Below are 26774 nucleotides of genomic sequence, written 5' to 3'. Positions count from 1 at the left end.
TGCTATAGCAAGCTGTGCGCGAGTGATGCACTGCTTTCTTCCTCCCGTGTTTTTCCTTGCTCCCGTTGTTTCTTTTTCGTATGTTTCCTTTTCTTTCTTCTTTTTTGACGTTCCTATTTCGCTGGAGTTTATTTTCGAGGATTGGCGTAGCCGGCCCTTCGTTGACCTAGTTTTTCGGGATCTGATATTCGACAAACAGCAGCAGCCAGTTGTGGCTGGGCGCATTCTGAAGTGGGTTCATTATGGCCTCCAGCTCCATTCACCCGCAGGGTGAGAAATATAAACGATGGTGTGGGTGACGTTTCGTCTGAAGCTTTTTCCCGACACAGTCTATAGCGGCGCCTGATACGCGACAATGCATCGTGCGCCGTCTTTAAGCCTTTCGCGCAATACTTACGTTTCGCGTCATGGGCGCCGCCATCTTGAAGACGCCGGCCTGCTCGCGCCGACGTCTTCTTGCAGCTGCGCACCGTCGCGACTCTTCACCCTCGTGCGTTGCGTAGCGTGACTAGTTGCTGAAGATGAGCGTGGTTTGCGGACGAAGCGAAAGCACTGAATTTTCAATATGCACCGATGCCAAGTACTGTACTCGAAAGCATAATGACTGGGTGACTCTTTTGCCATCTGGAGGTTTGTCGTAGCGTTCCAGTGCCACTGTTGCAAATCACTCGCCTCTGCATCGCCAGGCGACGAAGATTGTGGCCTGTGGTAAAAACTGCTAACAAGTGGCCTGGAATCAGGCGGGGGCGAGTCGGTCGTCGTGCACTGCGCCTGCTCGTCGGGGGCTGCGCTGTCGGTGGCCGCTGCAGAGCCCGGCGGTCCGCATCGCAGCACGGCAACTTGTGCGGTGCCCCACGTGGCATGCCTCGTGCGAGCCAGTGGGTGACTTTCAGCAGAGCCGTACGACAGCGTTTCAGCGGAGCACCTCTATCGAGAACACGAGGCCACTTTTTTTCTAGCTCCGCGATCCTGCTAAGCTTTCGATCCCCTGCCGGTTTAAAACGAAGCTTTGTTTGCCTGTATCCGCCCGCCTTTGGCGTGATTCCTGCGGCTGCGTTGCTCAGCATTTTGGCTAATATATTCGTGAATATATATACACATATGCGCGGAATGCAAGTACACTCAAACTGCTTTATATAACACCTGTATGCCCAACGACGAAATAGCACCGGTAAGCGCACCTCTATTCTGTGAGGAATTTCCTCCGTAATACATTAACGTGTAATGTCGGCTCATAGGTATCTCTAAAACACATTGACCTTTTAATGGAATGGCGCCATTAAATTCAGCGGATTTTTTTATTTACTTGGCTTTCGATGATTTAGCCATTCAGTATCTGCCTATTCTCCACCAATCCTCCGGAATCGCCATGTGCTCCTGTGGTACAATAATCCTTAAATGTAGCAAAATTTCTGTCATCCTATTCGCGATTCCAAAGCGTCACCAAACTGAAAGACACCCTCAGAATGCCATGCGTAGAACATTTACGCGATTATCTTTTTTTCACACTCGATGCCATAGTACCATGTCATTTTACAGCGCACATATATTTCCCCAGCACAAAACATATCAACTAGGTTAGATCACACGTACAAAGTCAAACCAATTTTTGCTCAAACTGAAAAATACGGGACTTCACTTCTCGTACTCTCAATGCCTCCATGGAATTCATTTCCATTTAGCATTACCCCTATCAACGACTCCCAATCTTTTCAGTCAGCGCTTCACTCCCTTTTCGAACTTCAGGGCATTTCACAATATTTTTCTTTTTTCGTATTCGCGGCTGCATAGGTGCCTGTTGTCGTTTTTATTAGAAACTAAACGAAGCATAAAAGTTACCCACATGATGCTCTCATTGTCTTCCGACGTGTTGCCTAGATAGCACTTCTGAACATAAATTTTGTCTTGAATTGTCCGTGTTAGTACTGTGCCTTTTTTTGTTTCGTTCTCTATTCTGTACTTGACGTTGCATTCTCGTGTTCATTAAATCGCCGTATTTGCCTGCATTGTGACTATTTCTGTTATTCCCTTTACAACCCACCCCACCCCCTTCCCCTGTGTAATGCCCTTCCGGGCCTTTGGGGTATCCAAATAAATAAATAAATGAATGAATGAATGAATGAATGAATGAATGAATGAATGAATGAATGAATGAATGAATGAATGAATAAATAAATAAATAAATAAATATCTTACTACTCTGTGAATGCGACTGTCATCACTATTCTTCTCTTGACAAGGATCACGTTCACCTCTGACCACGTGACTTCCCTGCGTCTCACATTGTGCCTCAGCTTGACTCAGTGTTTATATTTAGGCATAGTTTATGAGCGGTGTAGTACATAAACATCAAGATAGCGCGAAATTAAAGTTATGACTTTGTGGCGGTAAACATTGCACGAGATTGCACGTCACTCAGTACAACAACAAACACCTTCACATGCATATAGTGTAAGTTGTGTAGCATAATTTACCCGCTTTACTAAAGCTTTGCTTCACAAAGATTCCAAGATGGGCGTTGAATCTGCATGATTTCTAAAAATCACTTTCCTTGTAACAAATTTCAGTCCTACAGGGCTTTGATAAATTTACTGCATAATATATATCCCATAGCCCACGCCTACCATGTGGCATATGGCGCCTCCATACGTCTTTTATTGAATATACTTATACTTCCAAGGAATTTAGGCCCATTTGAAACCGTGTTACCTCTATATCTTCTCCCCGTCTTTCATCCCCCCCCATCCCGCTCCCATGTGTAGGGTAGCAAACCGGTTAAGCTAAACTGATTAACCTCCCTGGCTTCTTTCCCCACTTTTTCCTTCCTTCCTTCCTTCACACCACTTAAAGTCTATCATTTTCATTGCATCACTATTCAAAAATTTATTAGCGTTGTTCATGGCGCTGTTTGATGTGTGGCGGCCCCCATAGAAATCCTTGCGTCATCATTTTTTAACGCCAATTTCGTGCTGTTTTGCTGAACAGAGCTTCACTTACGTTACGCAAGTTTTGTGCCAAAATTATCGCAACAGAATCAACTGAAAAAGTTCATCGAGCCGTTCCATGCCTGCCTGTGCTCTCACCCTGTTCACATCGCCAAATCGGAAAAAGCCAGAATGCCACGTATTTATTCGCGCGAATAAAGTTAAAATGCAAAAAAAAGTTCTTCGTTTGCTATGTCGTTGTTAGGTGTCTAATTGCTGAGGTTAATCTTATTTATTTATTTATTTATTTATTTATTTATTTATCTATCTTAAACTGATACTACGGACCGCGAAATTGAGTTCGCATTCATTATTGCGTGTGACCCTATTACGACAGAAAGCTGAGCTAGTTGGTAAGGATTCATTATGCAAAAAAGGGGTGAGGCGTGCAGACAGGACACAAGAGTAGAGAAGTGGACAACACGAACGCCGTTCGTGTCGTTGTTGTTGTTGGACAACACGAACGTGGCGTCCGTGTTGTCCACTTCTCTACTTTTGTGTCCTGCCTGCACGCCTCACCTCCTTTTTGCATCATGACCCTATTAGGTGAGTTGTCGAGAAAATGCGTGACATTATCCTGCGTGCAGAGAGGTAGTTAAGTGAGAAGTTAAGCCGCTTCGCAGACGGTCCGCGTGAAAAAAAAACTGGGAATGCGGAACGGCACAAGTGTTCGAAGGTTGGAAACACTAAAAGGTCGCAAAACACAAATTCAGCAGATGACGGTACTGCTTCCCTAGGCGTAAAGCTGTTTTATTTTTACGCGTACTTCTTTATCATTTATTATTTTGTCATTTATTATCCTTGCGCCCGCGAAGCCACCCGTTCGCCTGTGCGTGTTTCGTGTCGTGTCACGTCCCCCGCATTCAGCAGTCTGCTTCGTCCGCCCACGTTTGATGGATTCTTGCCGCCGTTTGTTTTTCGACATTACGCACAAGTCGACCAAATCCAGCGCTCCCGCAAGGGTTGACTGGCGCTGTGGCACACTCTGGCAAGGCGCCGTCTAATCGCAGCACGGCGCCGCATTCAGCGCGCAAAGAAGCGGCCGAGCTTCGCTGTGGTTCACTGCGCGCTGGCGATGAACGCAGTTTCACCGAAGTCGCCGCTCGTTTACTTTTGTCCGGTGGAAACGAACGCCGTGTAAGCAACACAGGCGTGCAGAAAGGCTGCGGGTGGTCGTTTACTTTGAACCGACTAACCTGAGAGCAAGTGCACTGCTGATTCTGACCTTGGTGCACGTTTAAACGCCGTAAGGTCCTGCCCCTTTCACTGCCAGCTTGACAAGGTGGCCGGTGACCGAGGGATCAATGAACCGGATATGTGACTCTGAGAAGTGTTTCCGGTGTTTTTCTTTCATTCGTGCGCCTCTTCACTTCTCTCCTTGCCATATATGATCGGCATGGTCACTTTTCTTCCCTCGCCTTTTGTTTCACCTACCCCAAAGCAGTGGGACGGGCAAGAAGACAGTAGTTGGGGCTGACCTTTCGGCATTTCCCTTATGATACATCTCTCTCACTCACCCTGGCGCATCTTCTACGCTCAGGTGTCACAAGTATTTCACACCTGTGGCACGCGCATAAGGCGCTTCGGCCTAATCTAAGAGAAGGAAAACACGCCACTGCAGAAAGCCGCCTCTAAATGCGAAGCATTGTGTTTCTTTTTTTCTGATTTCTTTTTGCGTTCTTTCTGGGGGAGTCTGAAGATAAACTATAAAACAGTTTGGACTGATAAAGTATTCTTTCATAACTACATTTTCATTAAAGCTGTGGTAATTGTTAATTATTGAAAATGCAAATGAATGTCAATGTTTCATCGTTATTGCTTTTTTTTTTTTGTGCCGAAAGGCCCAGCGCCGGTACGTCAGTGTGACATCACAAATTGCAAACTTTTTTTTTTCATATTTGGCCCGTTGTATCCTAGTATGCGTTTTTGAAACGTGCTATGTTTATACTTTGGCGGTTTCACAATACAGTGCTTTCAGTTCTCATCCATAAGAAATTACCTGGGCTCAAAAGCTATGACGACACGCCGCGTGCTCGTGCGCGAAATTCAAGGCGCCAGTGGTCTTTCGTTGCTACGTCTTTCCTGCAGCTGCTTGCTGAGCCTCTGCTCGTCGGTCAGGGTGTTCTTTCTTTTTCCCCTTCGGTGCTGTAGAAAGGTAGTTTACTACTACAGCCCAAATTATTTCTCTTTTTTTTCTGTTTCGTGTCTCTTTATTGTGTCAAGTGTTAACCAGCCGGCTGCACCTGTAGCCCCGTGGGCGCCGACGCGGCCTCGTTGACGCTCCCCTCTCTCCCTGTCCTCAGATGCGTCCTCGTCCAACGAGGCGGTGCACCTGCAGCAGCGGCTCAAGAGCCTCAGCTGCGAGCTCGTGACGCTGCGCAACCGCCTGCACGTCACCGAGGCCGGTGGGGGCGGGGCCGGTGCACAGCAGCATCAGCCGCCGCCGGTGGCGCCGCCCGCCGCATCGGTGGCGACGTCGCCGCCGGCCTCCTCGCAGGATGCCGCAGCGGCGCGGGTCGGAGCCTCGGCGGCACCGGCGTCGCAGGCGACCGCGGGCCTGGCGCCCGGAGTCGTCGGCGCGCCACCCGCATCGGCCACCGCCGTCTCTCCTGGTGCCGCCATCGCGGTAAGTGGCAGCGGCAGCGACGGCAGCGCGGTGATCGCGACCGCCGACGTGCACCGGCTAAATGGTATATGCATTTGCAACCGGGGTTCACTCCGGCTGTGCATGACGCCGTGTGGGAATCGCGGCGGTGGCGTAGTTCGTGGACTTCCGGCAAAGAGGCCAACGGTAGTAGGCACCTGACTCACCAAGGGGCTTCGCGTGCGTGGCTTCCGTACAGTGAGCGCAGTCTTAGCCCGGTGTCCCTCGGGCCCTTCCCAGTGGCGTAGCTAGGTCGTCAGGCACCCGGGGCCCATTGGTCTTCTGTCACCCCCACCCCCCCTGATGTAGTCGAGGAAGGCGAGGATATCGACAATTTCCGGGTTTCGGCACCAGTACAGCCGCCTTGGATACCGCGCACGTTCCCCGGGTCACCCTCTCCTTCGCTTTCCTTCCCAGAGATCGCGAATGCAGGAAATATACACGCTGTTTTTCCTGCGCCAAATAACACAGGGTGCTGCACTGATAACGTGTGATAAGCCCGTGTGCACATCTTCTGTCAGACTGTAAGGCTTGGCAGCCAATACAAATGCGGCATCTTGTAAAATATCACTCACGTCACAAGTAACAAAAATATCTTTATAATAATGTTTTAATTACCAATTTAGGCGGCAGTATTGCATTTGCAAAATTGAAGCCTGACATTCATATCTTGCCCAACAACAACTTCACAAAAATCGTCGTAGGTACTATGGCACGCAGTATTTTGTCTGTGGGCAGCCCTGAACGAAAACGAAAATTAAATTGTTTGTCAGTAACGCTGATCTCCCCACCCTATTAGAAAACGCTACCTGCCTCCACGCTGCGCGGACGCCAATGCTATGACAATTACGAGTTTTCTTCATTCTGATCAATAAAGCCTTGTTTTCATTTGCTGCTATAGGGACAAACGCGATTATCCGAGCTGCGGTACCTCCGCAAGATTGGGAACAGAATAGTGCACGCTTCGCGTCGATTGTTGGCGTCACCGAAAAAAAAGAAAGAAAAGGCCGCGATGAAGGGCGTGCCAGCGAAAGCTTGCACTACTGTTCGTCTGCACTCGCAATGGAGAGAATTAAGGGATCAACGTCACTGTTCCACTATTTCATATTTCTTTGGTGTGAACAATTGCCGTTCCACCCACAAAAGCCTGCAGCGGCGTAGGGACGTTTATCAGTAACAGGCTCGCGTGGGCCCAAATTCACAGAAGTAATCCGGACAGCAAATGCGAGCACCTGTTCATCGAAGTCTTTCCCAGAGGCAAAAAGGCCAAGAGCATACTAGCACTCAACGCGTACAGCAGCCCGAACCACAGAACGCAAAGTTTCAGAAGACTGTTGAAGAAGGCCAGGGACAAAGTCGGGGACAACCCGCTGATTATTGCCGTAGATTTCAACACCCCAAACGTAGAATGGGGCTACGGCGTCACCAGCGCCAAAGGCAGAAATCTTGCCACCGATGCAGAAGAGATGGGGCTCAACCTCATCACATCCGCGCTCTACCCCATCAGGATGGGCAACTCGGTCTCGAGGGACACAACCCCAGACCTCACGTTCGTCCTCAACACCGAGGGGGCCACCTGGCATAATACCGGTGACGACCTCGGCAGCGACCATTACATTTTGGAAACTTCAATAGCAATCGCCTTGAAACCACTACGAAAATGGAGATACACGGATTGGGATGCGTTTAGACAGGTAAGAAAGGAACATACCGACAAGCCCGCTACACTAGAACAATGGATGCAAGAACTCATGGAGAACGCCCGCAACGCGGCCAAAGAAATAGAAACACATATCCAGACAATCGGGATGGAAGCTAAGCTCGCTCACATGCTGGAAGCGAAAAGATCCATATTGCAGAGATGGCGTACTCAGAGATTCAATAGGAGACTTAGGAAAAAAGTCGCACTACTGAACAAGAACATTGAGTACCACTGTGTGGTACTCTCCAACCAACAATGGGACGAAGTATGCGCAAGGGCCGATGGCAACATGACATCGGGAAAAACCTAGAACCTGCTCAGACATGTTAAAAAAGGTCAAACCAGGAGCTCCCAGACCAAGGCGGCTGACAAGAGAGCGAAACGCGAACTGAAAAACTCCAACGAGCAGGAATTTGTGGCAAGACTTGCCGAGATATACATGCCACTCTCGAGCAGCCACGAAAACGAGGCCGAGGCACCCAGTTCCCCGTACACGGGCGCGGGTAACCTCGATCTCGACGAACCCTTCACCCTGGAAGAAATCAGGACCGTCCTTCAAAACCTGAATGGCACGTCTGCTCCAGGTCCGGACGGTATCAGTAACAAGGCTCTTCGTAACTTGGGCGAAGACTCCGTCCGGTTCCTAGCGGAACGAATCAATCAGGTCTGGGCTTCTGCTAGGGTCCCGCCGGAATGGAAGAATGCCACCACGGTTCTCATCCAAAATCCCAACAAGCCCTCGGGCGTCGAGAACCTCAGACCCATATCACTGACGGCGTGCGTAGGTAAGGCTGCGGTACACGCCGTTAAGAACAGAGTCTCCAGATTCCTCGAAAACAAGGGACTGTTACCACACACCCTCATGGGATTTAGACCTGGTCAATCAACTCAAGACACCATGATTTTAATCAAGCACCAAATCAATGATGACCCCATTAGAAACGCCAAGGTCATTCTCGGCTTGGATCTCGAGAAAGCATTCGATAACCTCTCTCACCAGTACATTGTGGACACCATTTCCGACCTCAACCTCGGAGCTAGATTCCACGCGTACGTCCAGTCATTCTTGGATAACAGAACGGCTACGCTCCGATTTGTCGACCTATCCACGGAGACACTCTCGCTGGGGAGCAGGGGCACCCCCTAAGGCTCGGTCATCTCCCCTATGCTTTTCAACCATACCATGGCGGGACTTGCTGAGAAACTCGGACAGATCCACGGGCTCGAGTACACCATATACGCAGATGATATCACCATGTAAGTCTCCAAAGGAACCCCGGACATGGTGCAGGACATCTTGCAAGAAGCAGTGAATACCGTAGAAGAATTTCTAATTCCCACAGGACTCAGATGCTCGCCTACCAAGTCTGAGCTGCTCGTACGCAGACCCACGCAGAAGGGCCTCAGGCCATACTCGCCAGACTTCGATTATAATCAAGAAATTACCGTACGAACCAATTCGGGACACGCCATACCGTGCGTCGACAAAATCAGAGTCCTGGGTATGATCGTAGAGACTTAAGACGTCAATGCCTCTACGGTTCAGAAGCTCATCACCAAGACCAACAACGCTATCGGGCTCATCAGAAGAATTGCAAGTAGACACGGGGGCCTCAAGGAATAATCTCATCAAACTCATACACGCGTTCGTCACCTGTCACTTCGAATATGTTGCGGCAATGCTCAATTGGTCACAATCCGAAAGAGACAGACTTAATGCCCAAATCAGAAAGATCATCAAGCAAGCCCTCGGCATTGCGACGAACGCCAGCAACGAGACGCTGGAGCAGCTGGGCATGCACAACACCCTGGAAGAAATTGCTGAAGCCCAGCAGCGCGCCAACCTTGCTAGGCTTTCGACGACGCCTCCGGGGCGCACGATCCTAGGGAAGCTAGGCTTTGCTCAAGGAAACATAGAAAAAGACTTTGCGGACCTCCCACGGGACATCCGTGCCAATATCACGGTACGACCTGTGCCCAGAAACGTACACCCCGAAAACAACAACGGCGGACGACAAGCGAGAGGACAATTCCTCCTTAACCAAGCCTCGGCGAACCGCGAACGCTCAGCTTTTGTGGACGCGGCTGCATACGCGTGAAACAAAGCTTTCGCAGTGGCGGTTGTGGACGGCCGCGGATCCCCAAGGCATGCAGCCACGGTAATCGCAAGGAAGCCTGAACCGGCCGAACAGGTTGCGATCGCTGTTGCGCTCACCGACGACAATCTTTGCCATATCTACAGCGACTCCATAGCCGCTATCAGAGCTTTCCAAAAGGGCACGGTCTGCATTTTCTGTGCAGCTGATACAGACACTGTGTTTGTGACATGAAGTCACACAACAACAACAGTTTTCTGAAACTTTCGAGGGTAAGAAGGAAAGCGTGAAACATAACGGCAGGCTTCGCAGCGGCTTCTCGGAGCGAGCGGGAGAGAGGAAATAAAAGCGAGCTGGACATCGCGGCGGGCCCGCGACTACAGCCTGTCGAGGCATACGCCGCCAAACTCTTCGGCCGAACCGAGTCTGAAGACGATCCAGAGAATCCCATTCGCGACTTTTGACGTCCCCACTTATGCAACGTCGCTCTCAACGAACGCTTCGCCGTAAACACGAGCGCCGGGCGCGCTGGTTGAACGCCCTCTTGCTGCTGTCTTTGTTCGTCTTCGCTGCGCGTTCTGAACGGAAGAGGGACCCAAGAGCCCCAACGCCTTACAACGCCTTACAACGCCTCACTGTATGTTTAGCGACTCCTGCTCCCAGCATGAACGCACAGCACGAGCGCACCCCACATGAAACGTTCCGCTAAGGCGAGTAGTTTAGCGACCATTTCGCGAATTAAATTTTTAGCCCGCACATTCGTGCAATTATTTCGTGGGGTGTTGATAGAGCTGCAGCCGACAATTCTGCGGCGCAACGCATCGGGTGCATGAGCTCGGGCTACTGGATGCTGGAGCATTCTTTGCAATTTGCGCCCAGTCAAGCCGGCGGAAAGAGGGGTGTCTTCAGGCGTACATGACGCCCCCCCACTGGCCCCCGGGGCCCACGGCCCCCCGGCCCCCCCTGTTGCTACGCCACTGGCCTTTCCCCGATCAGGCCTACGCGCCACTAGGCGCGTGTTCTATTCGGTACCACCTCAATCGCTTAACCAAGCAGCGTCCTTGTGTGAATAACTTCTATTCCGTCGTGGAAAAAGATTGCAAGACAAGATCTTTATTTTGCTCTTCCGGCCGTTGTCGTGCGTGGTGGTTGATGACCGCGGGTCGCGGACTCGGCAAGAAAAACGCTCGTTCGTTTTCTTGCTCTCCCTGTAGCTCATCTCGATCGCTCGCCCACTCGTTCGTCCGTCCGTTCGTTCTCTTCGCTTACGTGGACAATCATCGTTGATGGTTTTTTTCTGTGTATATTAATAAGCTTCGTCGTTTTGAATTTGTATCGCAAGCTCAGACAGCCAACCACCATTTTTACGTTGACGGTGCCACGCGGTTGCACGCTCGAATGCAGCGCCCCGTTGCGCGGAGCTCACGCGAGTGGCACGTGCCCCACGGCAACGTTCCTGCTCGCGCAGCGTTGAGCGGCGTGCAGCACTTCCTGGCAACGGCGAGTGGACAGCGCTGCCTCACTCTGGTTACTGCCAGTAAAGAAGCCCCTCGCGACGTCCAAAAGTGAAACGAGACACTAAAGAAAGAACAGTCATGCACAGTAGATAAAGCGGCGGGACGAGTCCCTGGCTTTTCAGGGAGAGTACGGTGAAAGTACATGTTGACAGTTTCGGAATGTCCGACGAAATACACGAGTTGTAGCAGCAACAATTCTCGTTGCTTTTGGGTCTCCCCTCGTACATCATTCTCTCTCTCTTTCGATCCCTGTGCAGTTTTCGTTCCATGGCGTTACGGGCCTTGATTATCTCACAAAATAGACCCTAAGGAACAGCATTGAGTTAGTCTAGTGTGGCGAAGTGTTTTGTCAGGATTTTATTCTGATTTATTCAGCGGAAATAACGGCGCTTATTAGCCGGCAAAATGTGCGCTTAAAATACTTGGCGATACAACGCGGAAATAAACTGGACGCACGTGGGACCAGTTTAGTTGCTGCGCCCCATCGGTCTTACGTGCTCATCGGGAATCCACGGTATATCAACTCAGCCAAACGTACACCGTGCTCTGCTAAAAGAAAGAAAGAAATAGAAAAACAAAAAAGGGGGACAAACTAACTGCTACGTCACGCCGAGTTATTCGCGACATTCATGAAAAGGGAAAGTAGTGATTTTTTTGCGATAATAATCGAGCTTTCTCCTCTGGATGAATGACAATGGCGTTTTGAAAGAGTACCCATCCGTTATGGAAGCATTTTAGACCCCATTACTGAAACTGCAGTTGTGCCGCTTTCCGGTAAGCATGAAATGCGAGACGGGAAATCCGCATGGGACCGCATACGCGCTGACATTTTGCGTTTCTTCGTATCAACCGGGAGACGCAAAGAATTCTACGAAGGTCACTTCACCAGGTGGCTGCCGTTCCTCGGGCCCACGGGTGTATCACCTCAAGGAGACAAGACGTGTGCTCACAGGCTTCAACAGAATTCCTCCACTGGCATGCCACAATCGGTGCATTACAGCCGCATTTACTAACGCCTCTCTGATCGGCAAGGCTAGCAAGCATACATGGAATGCACGAAACAGTGACGAAACATTCACGCACTTTCCTCGTGTCTGCCCGTGGCACAGGGCTAGAAGGCAAGTGATGTGCGCAGCTGCAGGATATGTTGGACAATTGTCCGCGAGCTGTCAAGGGGAAAAAAGTCAGTATTCTCAAAGCAACCGCATCCAGAAGGCTATACCAACGTTGCAGACGATTCTCAGGTCCACAGACCTGTACATACTCGACTTTGCGAGAACACTGCTTGCTGCTGCTGTATTGTATGCTCAGTTTACTTCGTTTGTGCAAAGCAAAGCTTTTTCTTTGTATGCACTTGCCTTCATGCAGGGTAGTCAACTGTAACCATATCTGCTTAACTTCCCTACCATTCTACTCATAATTTCCCCCTGTCTCATTCCGCAGTCGCATGTATGTATACGTTTATCTTGGGCTGCGTCTTGGGCTGCTGAGCACGAGGTCGCGGGATTGAATCCCGGCCCCGGCGGCCGCATTTCGATGGAGGCGAAATGCGAAAACACCCGTCTACTTAGATTTAGGTGCACGTTAAAGAACCCCAGGTAGTCAACATTTCCGGAGTCCTCCACTACGGCGGGCCTCATAATCAGAAAGTTGTTTTGGCACGCAAAACCCCATAATTTTATCTTTTTTTAACGTTTACCTGTACAGTCATAGTCGGTTTGCTCTGTCAGTGCAGGTCCCGCCCTGTATACTACGGCTCATTAGTGTCTATGCTTTTACGGAAACCTTGCTGACAACGAAGTATACTTCTTGTCCTGGTGAATTCGTTATAACGAGTGTTTGCAGTTATCTACTAGTGTAGGCTGATTTATTCTGAGTCTTCAGTGTTCCTTTCACCGTGTGCGTCAAACCTGGGCAGAATTGGCCACTGCCGCTGGCTGTCGGGCTAATAGGTTGTGCCACGACCCCCGCGCAGGACCCCGGCCTGGGACCCGTGGGGGACGGTGGCCCCGTGTCCCACCCACCGCAGCCACCAGCCGCGCCCCACCCTGCGCTCAAGGACTCCAAGCACGCCCTTCAGCAGGGAACAGCGGCGCATCCTTACGTGCAAGGTGAGGCCGCTGGAAAAGTCTGGCGTGCATGTAAAATCATAATACGAGGAAATAAAACGGATCGACGACCAGAATGGTAAGGGTAAATTATAAAAAGCGACGTTTCGGCTTCAAACGGGCGCCATGTGCAGAAGCGGAAACGTAAAAAGAAGTGGTAGCGCATATTTTGCAAGTTGTATAGGAACTCCAGCATCCGTTTCTTGCACGCAAGACAGGATCACACTTAGCAAAACGCATGAAAGTTAGAATCCAGGTTAAACACGGGGAACGTGGGAGATGAAAATTCAAGACGATGAGCAAAACGAGAACAAGATAAAAAAAAAAGCAGGAGCCAATATTCCGACAAGTGTACTCGTCTTTTTCAAGGGTTTTTCAAGGCACTGAAAAAGTCAAGTCTACTTGTCTAAACGTTGTCTCCCGCTTTTACGTTGTTCGACTTCGGGAGCCGACATCATGGTTACCAACATAGCTAACCTTTCGCTAAAGTTACTGCCTTTATTTTTGCACTTAAAAATGTGTGTACGGTAGCAACAGTAAACTGAAGAGAAAAAAATGTCGTTTTCGCACTCGTACGTGCGCCCTACTTAAGTACCAACTCCCAGTACCAATAATGCTGACGTCGATTGAATGTTCCTGAAGGAACAGTGCTTTTCACTGTGTTCGTGCCAAATGAATTGACACCACTCCAATTCTCCTACAGTTAGCAGAAATTCGTCCATCTTTACGTAGACTTCTCCGTCACGAACCCGCCGTGGTTGCTCAGTGGCTATGGTGTTGGGCTGCTGAGCACGAGGTCGCGGGATCGAATCCCGGCCACGGCGGCCGGATTTCGATGGGGGCGAAATGCGAAAACACCCGTGTGCTTAGATTTAGGTGCACATTAAAGAACCCCAAGTGGTCAAAATTTCCGGAGTCCTCCACTACGGCGTGCCTCATAATCAGAAAGTGGTTTTGGCACGTAAAACCCCAAATATTATTACTATTATTATTCGTCACGAGGGAAGGCACTCTGCCAGCTTTTATCATCATCATCAACTTATTTCCATTAGCCTGTCCCAACGTTCTCTTATTATCTTTGCTTATGTGGCTAGTCTTATAATAATAATAATAATAATAATAATAATAATAATAATAATAATAATAATAATTGGTTATAGTCTAATCACACCCCTGATTTCTCTGCCATCCTTGACTGCACATCCCGTCTCTTGGCATTCATTTTGTTACTCAAATCCCCCACCGGTTCTATTTCTCCTATTCGTTAACTGGAAAAGGTTACAGGTATGTGACGCAGTAAAAAGCCCGACAGTTTAGAATGCGTTCTATTCAAAGATCATTTGCTGGTGCGAGACAGCGTTTGTCACTTTCCTCGTTTCCTGTTGCTTGTAGTGCCGCACTGCATTCGAGTAACGATCACAATCATAGAGTCACGATCATTGTCATTATTCTCCATATGCTGTTCTCGCGTATAGTTACATGCAGAAGAACGTCCCGGAATCATTGATAAAAATCGAGCACCTCGGTTTCATTTCTTCTCGTTCTGTACCTACAGTACGCGTTCAAAGCACTTAACACGATTTAAATCAATCAATAACAGAGCAACGAAATAATGCTTATACAGACAGACAGACAGACAGACAGACAGACAGACAGACAGACAGACAGACAGACAGACAAACTTTATTTAGATCCTGAGGTACGCTACCGTTCAAGGCGGTAGAGCAGCGGTCCGTTCCCACGTCGCGACGGGTAGTCCGAGCCTCACCGCCGCGTCGCGGGCCCTCTAGACGGCCCCGAGTTGATGTGTAAGGCCTGATTCAGAACATGGAGCTCCATTTCTCTTCGGTCGCGCGTTGAGGACCCTGTATGAGGGGCACTGCCCGCATGTGATCTGACGTACAAGCGGCGCCACCATCTGGGCATGTTGGATCAAGGCCTTCGATGAACTGGCTGTGGGAATAAAGACTAGGGTATGACCTGGTACGAAGCATGCGGAGGGTATATGCCTGTGCTCTAGAGAGCTTCTCCTGAGGAAGGGGGAAGAACCTCCTGCCCAACTGATAATGTTTGATGGTGTCACTAAAGGTGAGGAGAACGGCCCTAAAGAGCGCTAGATCGGAGTCCGAAGATCCCCCAGGCTGACCAGTGTGGTGATCCGGACAGAAAGGCCCTGACCGCTGCCTCACAATACACAATGCGCAGCAGGGAAATCAATAGTAAAAAGAAAAAGAAAAAGGAGTAATCACCGATGATTACGATACTCCCTAATGCGAAATTTGAGCGCAGCTCTATACGCGTTTTCATTTCGCAATATACTGATGCAAAGTGTTTGAGAGAGACATGTAGCAGGGGTGACAATCGTCGAAAATCTTATTTGCAGGTCAAGCGCTTCGGCTTTTATACATGGCTTGTCGAAGGTTCCAGTCTATTGCTGGTGCCGCTTGGCTTCCAGAAGATACTACACAATTCGCGTCGCGCATACAATCAGTTAAAAAAAAAACGCAAACTGTGACAATCGAAATAAGCGCGAACGAGACCAAAGCAAGCGAACCAAACACGCGCGAGAGAGCTGACGCGAGCAGACGACAGTACGAAACTAGCGGTCCTGCTGAGACCAGATACGAGCACGCATAGAGCAGTCGGGTGGGCCCGCATGAAACTGCTTCCCGGCCGCACGTCACTGAAGCAGCCGCTCTCATTGGTGTCCGCCGTTCGCGGCTCGTGTCTTTTTTGATCTGCCGCTCCGCGTTCGTTCTTCAATCCTTCGCTGTTGTGCTCGTTCGCTCGGTTACACCGAGGCCGTCGCCGACGCTTAACACAGGAACGGGTGCCTTAGAGCTGCGTTCTAAAAAGTCTCAGTTTCGCCCGAGAGGCGAAGCATCGACTGTGATAGCAAATTAATAGGCAGACATACAAACGAAGGATAGTTGTTTTATCGACCGTATAAACACTCGCTTACTGATTAAAGTAACAAGCATGGTGTCAGCACGCACAGGCAAACATCACACTCAATGACCGCGGACACTCGCTGTCGAAACGCTGGTGGGTGGAAGCGCGGCAGCAGCGGCGAGGGAAGTGACCTTGTGTTGTCTATCGCTTCAACGCAAACTGAGCGGCGAGAACACAGCAACAGCAAAGCTAGGAGCTGTCGGCCCACCTAGACTCGGCCCCCAAAGCAGATCGCTTTCAAGATAAAGCCCGCGCGACCGTGCGAGGCCGCGTGTTGCTGCCCAAGTACAACGCCTCCCCTATCTTCCTTTCCCTGCGGTTACAGGCGCGCGACGGAAGACGGCGCGCTTGCTCGTCGCTTTTCAATTACGGGGTTTTACGTGCCAAAACCACTATCTGATTATGAGGTACGCCGTAGTGGAGGACTCCGGAAATTTCGACCACCTGGGGTTCTTTAATTAACGTGCACCTAAATCAAAGTACACGGGTGTTTTTCGCATTTCGCCCCATCGAAATGCGGCCGCCGTGGCCGGGATTCGATCCCGTGACCTCGTGCTCAGCAGCCCAACGCCATAGCCACTGAGCAACCACGGCGCGCTTGCTCCTCGCCTTTCCGCGTTGGTGCGGGCGAGATTGACCCGCGATCGCCAGATCAGCCTCGCACGCTTTCACTGGTGCATAGAGCATACGGTGCGCGGCGACGGTGTTATCGCCCATGGAATTCATACGTGACATCACGGCGACGGCGCAAATGCGCCTGGAGTGTGCATATAGTTTCTATTGCAATAAAGAAAACTAAATTTGGACTATTGGCCAAAATTTGGAGGACGCCTAAGTTTAGCCCTTAAGAATTGAACGCGATAGCATTCAAAGATCCCTGACTGCTTCTGACGCTTCCCAGCAACTGCACCCTATGTAAGCGTAATGCTTACCGGGAAACGGTGGCAGCGAGCGCTATGCACGAAGTCGAGCTTCCTGGTAGAAACGCGACCTCTTGCGTGAGCCGATCGCGGAGGTAGTGCGCAGCCGCGCGAAAAAAAGGTTACATCATTTTCAGTTTTTTTTTTTATGTTTCGAACTTTTAATATTTCAGTCTGAGAAGATTTAACATAAAAGGCATACGCTTTCGGTGTTTTGTTTCGTGACATTTCTTTGTAGGCTGTCATTTTCAAAATTCCGAGGAATAACTTTGTCGAGAATGTCAGACAAGGTATGAGCAACTTTAGTGATGGAATGGTGTGGCAGTATAACCCCCATATACCGCATATCATACAGCAAGGCGTGGCATGTACATATGCGTAAATACATACAGGCATTTTCGCTCACGGAGACGCTGCCGCCGGACGCCGACACCGGATTTGCTACGACACTGGGCCATAACCGATGTCGCGGTCAAATTTCGAAGCGACATCAAATGAAATTCGGACCAAACATGCCCAACCACATTTCCGTCGTTATAATTACCCTCTTCATTTTGCTCAACTGGAGCGGGATCGAATCCCGGCCACGGCGGCCGCATTTCGATGGGGGTGAAATGCGAAAAACACCCGTGGACTTTGATTTAGGTGCACGTTAATTAAAGAACCCCAGGTGGTCGAAATTTCCGGAGTCCTCCACTACGGCGTACCTCATAATCAGAAAGTGGTTTTGGCACGTAAAACCCCAAATATTATTATTATTATTATTATTATTTGCTCAACTGGATGTGATGCTTGCCCGGCGCATTCCCATCCTCGGTTTACTTGAGCTGCGGGGCGCGTGACCGAGCCACGTCGCGGAGGCGAGCGGTGGGTGCGCGCTCCCGCCAGGGCACCCACGTGGCCCCAGGACGCTTCGCTTTCTTCCGGCTCGTCGGCGGCGCTAATGCCAGGGCGGGAACCAAGCGCACGCGGCCTTTTATCTCCTAAACGCTTTGTCGTGAGCTCTGGGCGCCACGGACCTCGGGGCGAGCTGGGCCGGCGTTGCCGGAGTACGGTGCCGACGCCAGTCGAGCCGGTTGCCCCGGGTACCAGCTGGCCGCCCAGCTGCTGGAAGCCGCATTTTGATGCCGGTGGCTTAGGGGAGGCCGACGGCGCTGTCGATATTCCAGGCCGCTTCGGTGCGCGTATTATTAATGCGTGCATTCTTTGCCGCCTACCAGACACTTTGAGAACGGTAGGTTCCTGTCTCGTTTCGGGCCTCCTCAAAAAGAAAGAAAGAATGCGTGTCCGAGAGCGGGGTACAGCCAGGCTCCTCTCCCAGCACAAGGTGCCCATGCTCTGCCGTTGAGACCACATGGGCATGCACATTTCTTGCGGCGTGCATCACTTGGCATATATAGCGGCAACTTACAGATAAATTGATTTTCAAAGCGAGAGCCAATCCACGTATTGTACCGCCTGCGGGATCTGCCCGGGCCGTAACGGAACAGGTTGCAACGTTTCCTCGCCGCAATGTAATAAAGGAGTGGCCATTCCCGTCGTTATACCGTCGCCGCCTTGCTGCTGTCATCGCACACACGCAATCGCTCGCCCCACGCAAACACGTTGGTCCGCCTGGTAACCCTTTGCGAAGCGATGCTGCATAGCCAGTTCCTGCAAATGCTTCGCGCAACATCGATTGCCGCAGTTCGTTGGATGTGCATGATTATTTCGCAGTGCGATTCCAGATGAAAGAATCGCGCACCTGTTCGCTATGATTCTTGGGGCGTCCCGCGTCAACGCTGAGGCTCGCGAGAGACGGCGGCGTGAAAGGGTCCGGGCTAATTTTCGTCACCTGGAGTTCTTTGGCGCGCTCGGCGTATGAGTGTTCCTGCACTATGCGCTCTGTTGGAACGGGAGCCGAACCCGTGACGCCGTGCTCGGCAGCGGAACGTCACTGCCGTGGTGCCACACTGCAGGGAATTCATGACGCGCACAACGCCTGCAATTACGTGATCCACTATCCCTTCGTTTTGCCCACGCAAGTATACCGTTGCTGTGACGTTAACGTAGGGATTGGATTGGAAAAACTTTAATAAAAGTCCTGCAGGACGCACGTCAGCGCGCAGTGGGCGTCTCCCACGCAGGGACCGACAGGGAATACCTGGCGGCCGCTGCGCGAGCCTGCTGGACGGCCCATTGCTGGTCTTGTAGGAGCGGGCTTCTTAGGGTGTCTGCACTCCCAGAGCACGTGTGCGAGTGTCGCCGTGACCCCGCACGAGGGGCACGCATCGTCTGGGTAGACGTCCGGGTAGATTATGTGTAAGGTGGCCGGGTTTGGATAGGTATCTGTAGATCTGTAATAAGCGTAGCGTTAGCGCCTGCGGCCTGTTTAGTTTGGGGTGAGGGGGCGGAAAGAGACGTCGTCCCAAGTAAAAGTGTTTGGTTATTTCATTGTAGGTTATTGGGGCGTCCCTGTTAGCCTCCAACTCATCGAGACGTAGTTGCCCGGGGGTGACGACGCGGTCGGTAAGCGCGCGCGCAGCGTCGTGGGCTGTCTCGTTGAGGTTGGGCGGGGCGCCCGGGATCCGACCCAGGTGGGCGGGAAACCAGATGACGGTGTGGTGTTTGAGGGTGCTTGGATCAGCGCCGCAGAGGATGCGTAACGCCTTGACGGAGACGACTCCTCTCTCGAACGCTTTGATGGCTGTTCTCGAGTCGCTGAATATTGTCGTTCGCTTATCGTCGAGCATTGCCAGGGCTATGGCCACTTGCTCCGCCACCTCGGGATCACGTGTGCATACCGTGGCGGCGTTTAAAGTCCGTTGCGAGGACGAGACCGCTACCGCGGCGAAGGCTCGGTTGCATCGGTAGGCGGCGGCGTCCACGAAAGCGACGTCGTCTGCTTTCTTGTTTATTCGTTTGAGGAACGCGGTGGCCCGGGCTTGGCGCCTGCCTCGATTGTGTTCCGGGTGGACGTTTCGCGGAATGGGTGCGATCGTGATCAGGTCGCGGAGCTCGCGGGGAACCGGCGTAAGCTCCGGTGGATCCTGGGTGTTCAGTGGGAAGTACCCGAGCTCGCGCAAGATGTGACGGCCGGTCTTCGTCATCGTCAGTCGTATCATCTGCGCTCTGTCCTGAGCCCCAGCGATCTCTTCGAGGGCATTGTGCACCCCGAGCTCGAGGAGTCGATACGTCGGCGTCGTGATCGGGAACCCAAGGGCCCGCTTCACTACCTTTCGGATTATAGTGTATTGAGCTTGTCCGTTTTATTTCGCATATGTAACAGCGAGTTCGCCTTTACACTGCACGCGAAGAAATCGAGGCACTACGAGTTAAAGTTGAAGGGCCACTACATTTCTCTCGTTCTACTTACTCATACTTTTATTCTAACCACGCTAAATGTGCTTTCAATTACTTAAAAAAGAGTGGTGCACGGGGGTCGTATATATATATATATATATATATATATATATATATATACATATATATGTATATATATATATATATATATATATATATATATATATATATATATATATATATATATATATATATATATATATATATATATAGTGGCACCGAGGTTTGCCGAGGCTGTCTGAGACAAGAGCTCTGGTTGATTTTGGCTTAGGAAGCAGCTGGCATTACCTCGGTCACCTTTCCAGTTGGTAGCCTCGTCTCCGTCCTCACTGTGGCGGTAATCGTGCCTTGGCTCCTCACCTTTCTTACGGCGTTCCAAACTTCTCCGTGAGCTCCTGTCATCTCGGTGGCCCAATCAGGCAGCTCTCTCACACTCTGACACTGTATTTTAGTCTGTGCTCCTCTACAGATGACCGGTTGCAAACTTTCTGCACTCTCGCCCAACTAAACAGCACTTCAAGTTTTTACTACTCGGCCACGTCAAGAGGCCTTCGACACAACCGCCGCTCGGTCGACTCCATTCCATCCCGTTGCTCTCCGCAGACATCACTCGTTCATGTCGTCTGATTGCCAGACACCAAAGGAGACTGCATCGTTGCAGACTTCGATGCCTTTCTCCACGGAGCTGTCTGCCGTTTGTGTCAGGAATGGAACACGACTTAAGGTGGCGGCCGTCCTGCGAGGACGGCAGAGCAGTAGTCTACGTCTAGATTTCAAACCGCATCCCTCAGCAGGACATACTAGACAAGAAGAGTCGGTCGAAGGAAGCGTTTAAATGCACGCCGGAGTCATTCGACTTCGGCCTTGTCTCGGCTGAGAACGTGCTTCTGCTTTTTCTTATTTCTTTCATGGTTCTTTAGGTTTATGCTTACTCTAGGTTAACGTGACAGACCTTATTTGCGCCGTTCAACTCTAAGGACCAGTTTAAAGCACTGAAACTGAAGCTGGATAAATAATTAAATGACCACCATTTCGCCGCGCACGTCAAAGATGCCGACTTCGATCAGAAGCTGGAGCCTGGCATTTTGCTACTTCATGTGCTTGGTGAGGATTGTGGTTTGCACATTCATCACACAAAACAGCACACACATCCACAGGGCCGCACATTCGGGATAAAGTTATTCGCCAAACTACGTTATTGGTAAATCTGAGTAATTCACTACAGCTCATATTCATGACTGTTCATCAACAAAAAGCAGGGCAGCTTCAATAAGTGAAGTATAAGTTCAGTATAAGATCCTTCTATCGCTATTTCTTTAAATAATAGGACCAGAAATGTCGGCGAGTTATGGTTGGTTCACAATTGACGATGTCAAAGAACGTAGGCGTCATGCAGCAGCCCGTGGTCCCTTTGTTCGCGCTGTCGACGAATTTTACCAGCCCACATGCTTAACTGCCTGCCTAGTCGCCATTTACCGTTTAGTTAAGTCGTGAGGTTTAACGTACTGAAAGTGCCCGGTGTCATTTACTGATTGCCGCAACCTTTACATTAGCGCCAGACTTTGCATCCAGCGCTCACTGCACGGAACTGGCGCCTTCGTCCTCGCCCCGTGGTTCTCACTTTCGGCGCGGAGTGCGAGAGAGGGAGCAGCGCCGAAACACGGCGAATGGCCCACAATGGCGGCGGTAGTCCCGACGACGACCACGCTCTTAGTTCGACGCCGCTCGGCAACGTCGCCTGCTCCTTCGCTTTTATTTTTTGCCGCGCTTTTCTAATTGCCCCCTTGCTGCACGCAAACTTGGGACTGCACAGAAAGGAGAACTGCGCGTCGGGCGAAGAGAGAGGGTGGGGGGACGTCTGCGACGGAAGGAGCACGATTCAGCCGGGCGGCGAGCCGCGTGCGCGCACAATACGGCACGACCTCTCTTCTTATGCGCATCGCGTGTGTGTGCACCTTGCGCGCATCGCCTCCGCTTTGATTCTCCCGGGCGGCCATCATTTACGCGCGTGTGTGCACGCGCCGGAAAGAGCCGTTCCCACCGCAGCTCTTCCGCCCGACCGCGTGGCGCGCGCGCGGTTTACTGGCAGCTTACTTTTCTTTTTATTCGTTCCCGATCGTCGCGTGAGTTTCGGTGCGAAATTGACCGCCGTCACGACCGCGACCGCTGTGGAGAAGAGCCGTGCGCATGTACAGGGGGCGAAGTGAGGGTGAAGGGGTCAAATCGGTGCAGCCGAGAGAAGAGCAGGGGGTCGCTCCTTTTGAACAATTTCATTGCGTCTCCCTCAAGGTATTCCGTGGTTCTCCAGGGAACCGAGAGGGCGATGCGATGGAAGGTTGCACTGATCCCGTGGGTGGGCACATTCGTGAGTCGCAGCTCCGGCGCTTCCTTCGTTTCTTTTTTTTTTTTTTTTTTTTTGAGAATTGTCAACTTGCTAAGCGCTTGAATTGAGTGTGCGAGCTAATTCCAGAGCGCAGGCTATTAAAGTACAACTCCTCTAATTATTATTATTATTATTATTATTATTATTATTATTATTATTAAATGTTCTTACTACTATTGCTACTAGTAGTTGATCCCGTCTTGTATGCAATTCAGGTAATTCTAAATTCAACTGGGCATTACGATCACGTGCGCCAGACACGGCGGCTGAAAATTGTGTAGCGTTTGCGCGTGTATTTGTGGGTGATGGCGGGGGGGGGGGGGGGCTGCGGGCAGGGGACGTTGGCTTACACACTACCCGTTCCCTCAAAATTGAGACTTCTGTTAGCCATCACCAGCCGCTTGCGATTCGGGACCTCAATACTATATAACCTCAAGTGCGTTGAGTCACCTTGCGAAGTTGCCCTTAGATGAAGCCCGCTAGGCCATTGTTACCCTTACCGAATATATTCAGCTTATTCGCTGCTGAGTATGCTTCGCCGACAACATACACCTGCCATTAACCTTAACCCGAACTTTTCGATGCCCATCTCGAGCTATTTATTTCTACAGGCTGCGTGTAACAAACATCCAACACGGTGTAAGAAAGATTAAGCTAACAATTTCAAGGGGCCCAAACCAAAAATATCGAGCACCATTTCAAGAGAAACAAGAAGATGCTTAAGGTGGTGTACGGGTAAAGTATGACGGACTTTACGTAACATTCGTAGCGTATCATTTATGTTTTGTCTTTTCCGTGAGGAAAAATAGTCTGAGGTAAGCGTGTTTTATCACTGATAGTTGAAGAAATATTGCTTGAAGCTGTCGCTACTCTCTTCGCGCTGCATGCCCGCCCTGGTGTCACCAAAGACGTCACGGGAATCACCTCCCTGGGTTGCGACGTCCAGTTTCGATTTCAATGCTGCATTCTTTATTTTTCGTCTTTTTTATTGCTTCTGTAACTTTACATCTTCGTTCTTATGCCTACTGTACCACCTTCGTCATAGCAAGAGACGCAGAGAAAGAAAGACATAATTGCCAGCCGGCGTGGTAAGTAAATTGCCGAAGTTAACTTACCTAAGTTTTGGAGCTCAGACCACGGCACGGATGCTTTGCTGCAAATGCCTTGCACGATATTGTGTCAATCACAGAGTGGCCTTTAAATTTTTGAGTAAGACTGTACGCTCGCCGTTCTACCTAACCTTAACACGCCTTAAGATCCATTTGTGCTTCTCTTGTGGAGGGTACTGGATATTTCTGGTTAGGGTGCCTCGAATGGGTGTTAGCGTAATGGGTCTTCCGAATAATTAGATATCGGCTCTTACCTTCTGTGTTTATTGTTTCAGAACTTAATTGTTCCAGTTTTACTTACCAATTTAATGTTACAAAAACATCTTGAAAACAGTCAGCTAACGAGGTGTTGAAGTAGCAACTATCGGAACACCTGCAAAACTAGTATGTAATATTAGTAATAAAAATATACACTTGCTATCGAAACGCTGGAGTGATGAAGCGCGCAGCAGCAGCGAGCGAATTGACCTTCGTGCTGTCTATCGCTTCAACGCAAACTGAGCGGCGAAAACACGGCGCACGGCGAACTCTGATCCCGTCGCAGAAGGCTTTCCCCTCCTTACCCTCCCCCCCCCCCCGGAGCCTCGCGCCCGATGGGAGAGGGCGCGCTCCCTCTCTCCTCCCTTGCGTGCGAGAGATCGCCGACTCACCCTCGCAAGCTTTCACTCGCACACAGCGCGCGGCGACGACGTTGTCGCCCTTGGGCTCTATGCCGAACATCACGGCGACGCTGACGGCGACTGCAGAAATGCTCCTTGAGTGTCCATATAATTGCTATCGTAATAAAATGAAAAACGTTAGGCGTAATGTTAAGAGAATTCGTGCGTAGAACTCCCTTGAGCGGTGTGGTGCATGCTACGTTGGCCAGCCTAGCAGGTCACCAAAGGGGCTCTAAAGAAAAATACAAAGTCAACGTGGACCGTTTAAATATCATTCCAGAAACTTCTGAGCGCTTGTTTCATGCCAAGAAAAGACTTAGTTTACGAGAAGAATGCTTATGAAGGGTCCGAATTCCTTTTTTCGAAATTCAAATCTCCCGCAACGCTACCGGGGAGTGGTGACGTTGCCTACGCAACGTCACCACTCTGCCTTTGTGCTGCCGGCACTGCCTTTGCTGCCGTCGGTGAGTAAAACGGCGCCCGACAGACGGCAGTAGCGAGCCAAGAAAGCGCGGTGGATTAGCCGCTGCAGCTGCTTTTGGTCAAGTGACGCAGACCATTCGGGCGTCCCGCAACATCACATGGAAGTTGAATTCTCTGCTACTTGCAGTTTGTGCGAGTTTCGCGACCCAGTAAAACCAGCGCAGCACTACGCGATAACGAAACAATTGAAACGCGAAAGCGTGGGCGGCGCGGATTTGAGCAAAAATGAAACATTTCGGCCACCTTCGTTGTTGTCAAGGGTGATTTCAATTAATTCTTTTTTCTAAAAATGAAATAAAACTGGACAAGTAGTATTTTATTTCGTGGTAATGTAATATACAAGTATGCCTTTCTGCAACGAGTGGTTGGGTACTAGTGAGAGAATTTAGCTGAGGACTGCTTTCGTCATCGGGCAAGCACTCGAATCTCCCGGGGGAATCTCTAATCATGCCCTGCATTTATCTCAATTACACGATTATTAAGGCCCTCTTCGCGATAATATTGACGCCTTAGAGATTGTCCAGCACTAATCTATCACTTTATCTTGACTTAATATTTGCCTTTAGTGTCCCTTTAAACATCGCCTGCGAGAGTATGCCAACAATGTTAGGAACGGAAGGGAAGATTTGTTTGTTTTCTAAGCCCTGCATTGTAGCGCATGCGGAGGCGCCCCCGCGTTCGAGCCAACGAAAGTCGTTCTTAGCGCACGTGCCCGACCGGACGCGCACCATTGTCGAGGTAGCTGCCGTGGCACTTGAACGATGCCCATGCACAGTCATCCCCGGTGTTATCACAAAGAGAGTTGGCATCCGTACACAACATCGGTGGTGACGGTATCTCTGTTTTAAGTCGCATTTGGCATATTTCTTTCTGTTTATTCTTTTTTTGTATAAACTTGTGTGTTCAAAAAATAAAATTTCACTTGGTAGCAAGCACTCGTCGTCGTCTTTTCTATGTCCCTTTCTCCTGCTTCGCGCTGCACCACCTAACGTTAATGGAAAACCAACTAGCTCAAACCACCACCCTTCTAAGTAAAAAGACAGGAAGGATCAGAAAACAAACGGGGATAGCCGATATCCTAGTTGGCATTAAGAAAAAAAAAGGAGAAGTAACTGGGCCGGCCATGTAATGCGTAGGGTAGATAACCGGAAGGAAACATTCAGAAGAATAAAGGTCAATTGGAGTGCATACGGCAGGCATTACCAAATCCTGACTAGGAACTTACCACTGTCGTTGAAAAGAAAAGAGCTATATCATTGCATTCCACCGGTGCTAACATATGGGACAGGAACTTGGAGGTTAAGAAAGAACAAATTAAGAACCGCGAAAGAGCGATGGAACGGAAAATGTCAGGCGTAACGTTAAGAGATAGGAAGAGAGCGGTGAGGATCAGAGATCAAAGAGGGATAGCCGACAGCAGATAACCGGTAGACTATCAAAGTTACAGAATGGGGGCCAAGGGCAGAGAAGGGCTGTCGAGGGCGGCAAAAAATTCAGTGGGGTGAAGCAATGAGGAAATTTGCAAGCACAACTTGGTATATCGGCTGGCGCGAGACAGGGATAATTGGAAATCGACGGGAGAGTCCTTCGTCCTGCAGCGGACATAAAAATAGGCTGATGAGAAAGTGGAGGAGGAGTATTATGACCAAATATGACTCAAGGAAATTATTAAATTGCCCCGCCCCGCTTAGCAATGCCCTAACGTGCTCTTAGGGTAAAAAATATAAAAGATGCTACAGTTGGAAGTGAGTGTAAATGTTTGCTAAAGTCTAGCCGGTGTAGATCGGCCTTTGTTGTTCGGCTTAATTATGACGACGGCTGTAGATTCGGCACGGGGACTACATCGAACGGCAACAGAACAAAAAAGGTACGTCA

At 50.1% G+C, this 26774-nt stretch overlaps 1 protein-coding gene across 4 annotated transcripts in view; it reads left to right on the top strand.

Annotated features, from left to right (window-relative positions):
- The window catches only part of dachs (unconventional myosin-IXb-like dachs), a 225301-nt gene that overhangs the window by 94518 nt on the left and 104009 nt on the right, over positions 1 to 26774 (top strand). For all 4 annotated transcript variants that reach the window (XM_075703039.1, XM_075703037.1, XM_075703040.1 and 1 more), the window contains 2 exons: positions 5288 to 5610; positions 12919 to 13054. In XM_075703039.1, the coding sequence (XP_075559154.1) occupies positions 5288 to 5610; positions 12919 to 13054 (459 nt within the window). The remainder of the gene's footprint in view (positions 1 to 5287; positions 5611 to 12918; positions 13055 to 26774) is intronic.

This window comes from Dermacentor variabilis, chromosome 8 (assembly GCF_050947875.1).
Source record: "Dermacentor variabilis isolate Ectoservices chromosome 8, ASM5094787v1, whole genome shotgun sequence".
Lineage (NCBI taxonomy): Eukaryota > Metazoa > Arthropoda > Arachnida > Ixodida > Ixodidae > Dermacentor > Dermacentor variabilis.
This window is presented reverse-complemented; position numbering and strand designations above follow the sequence as displayed.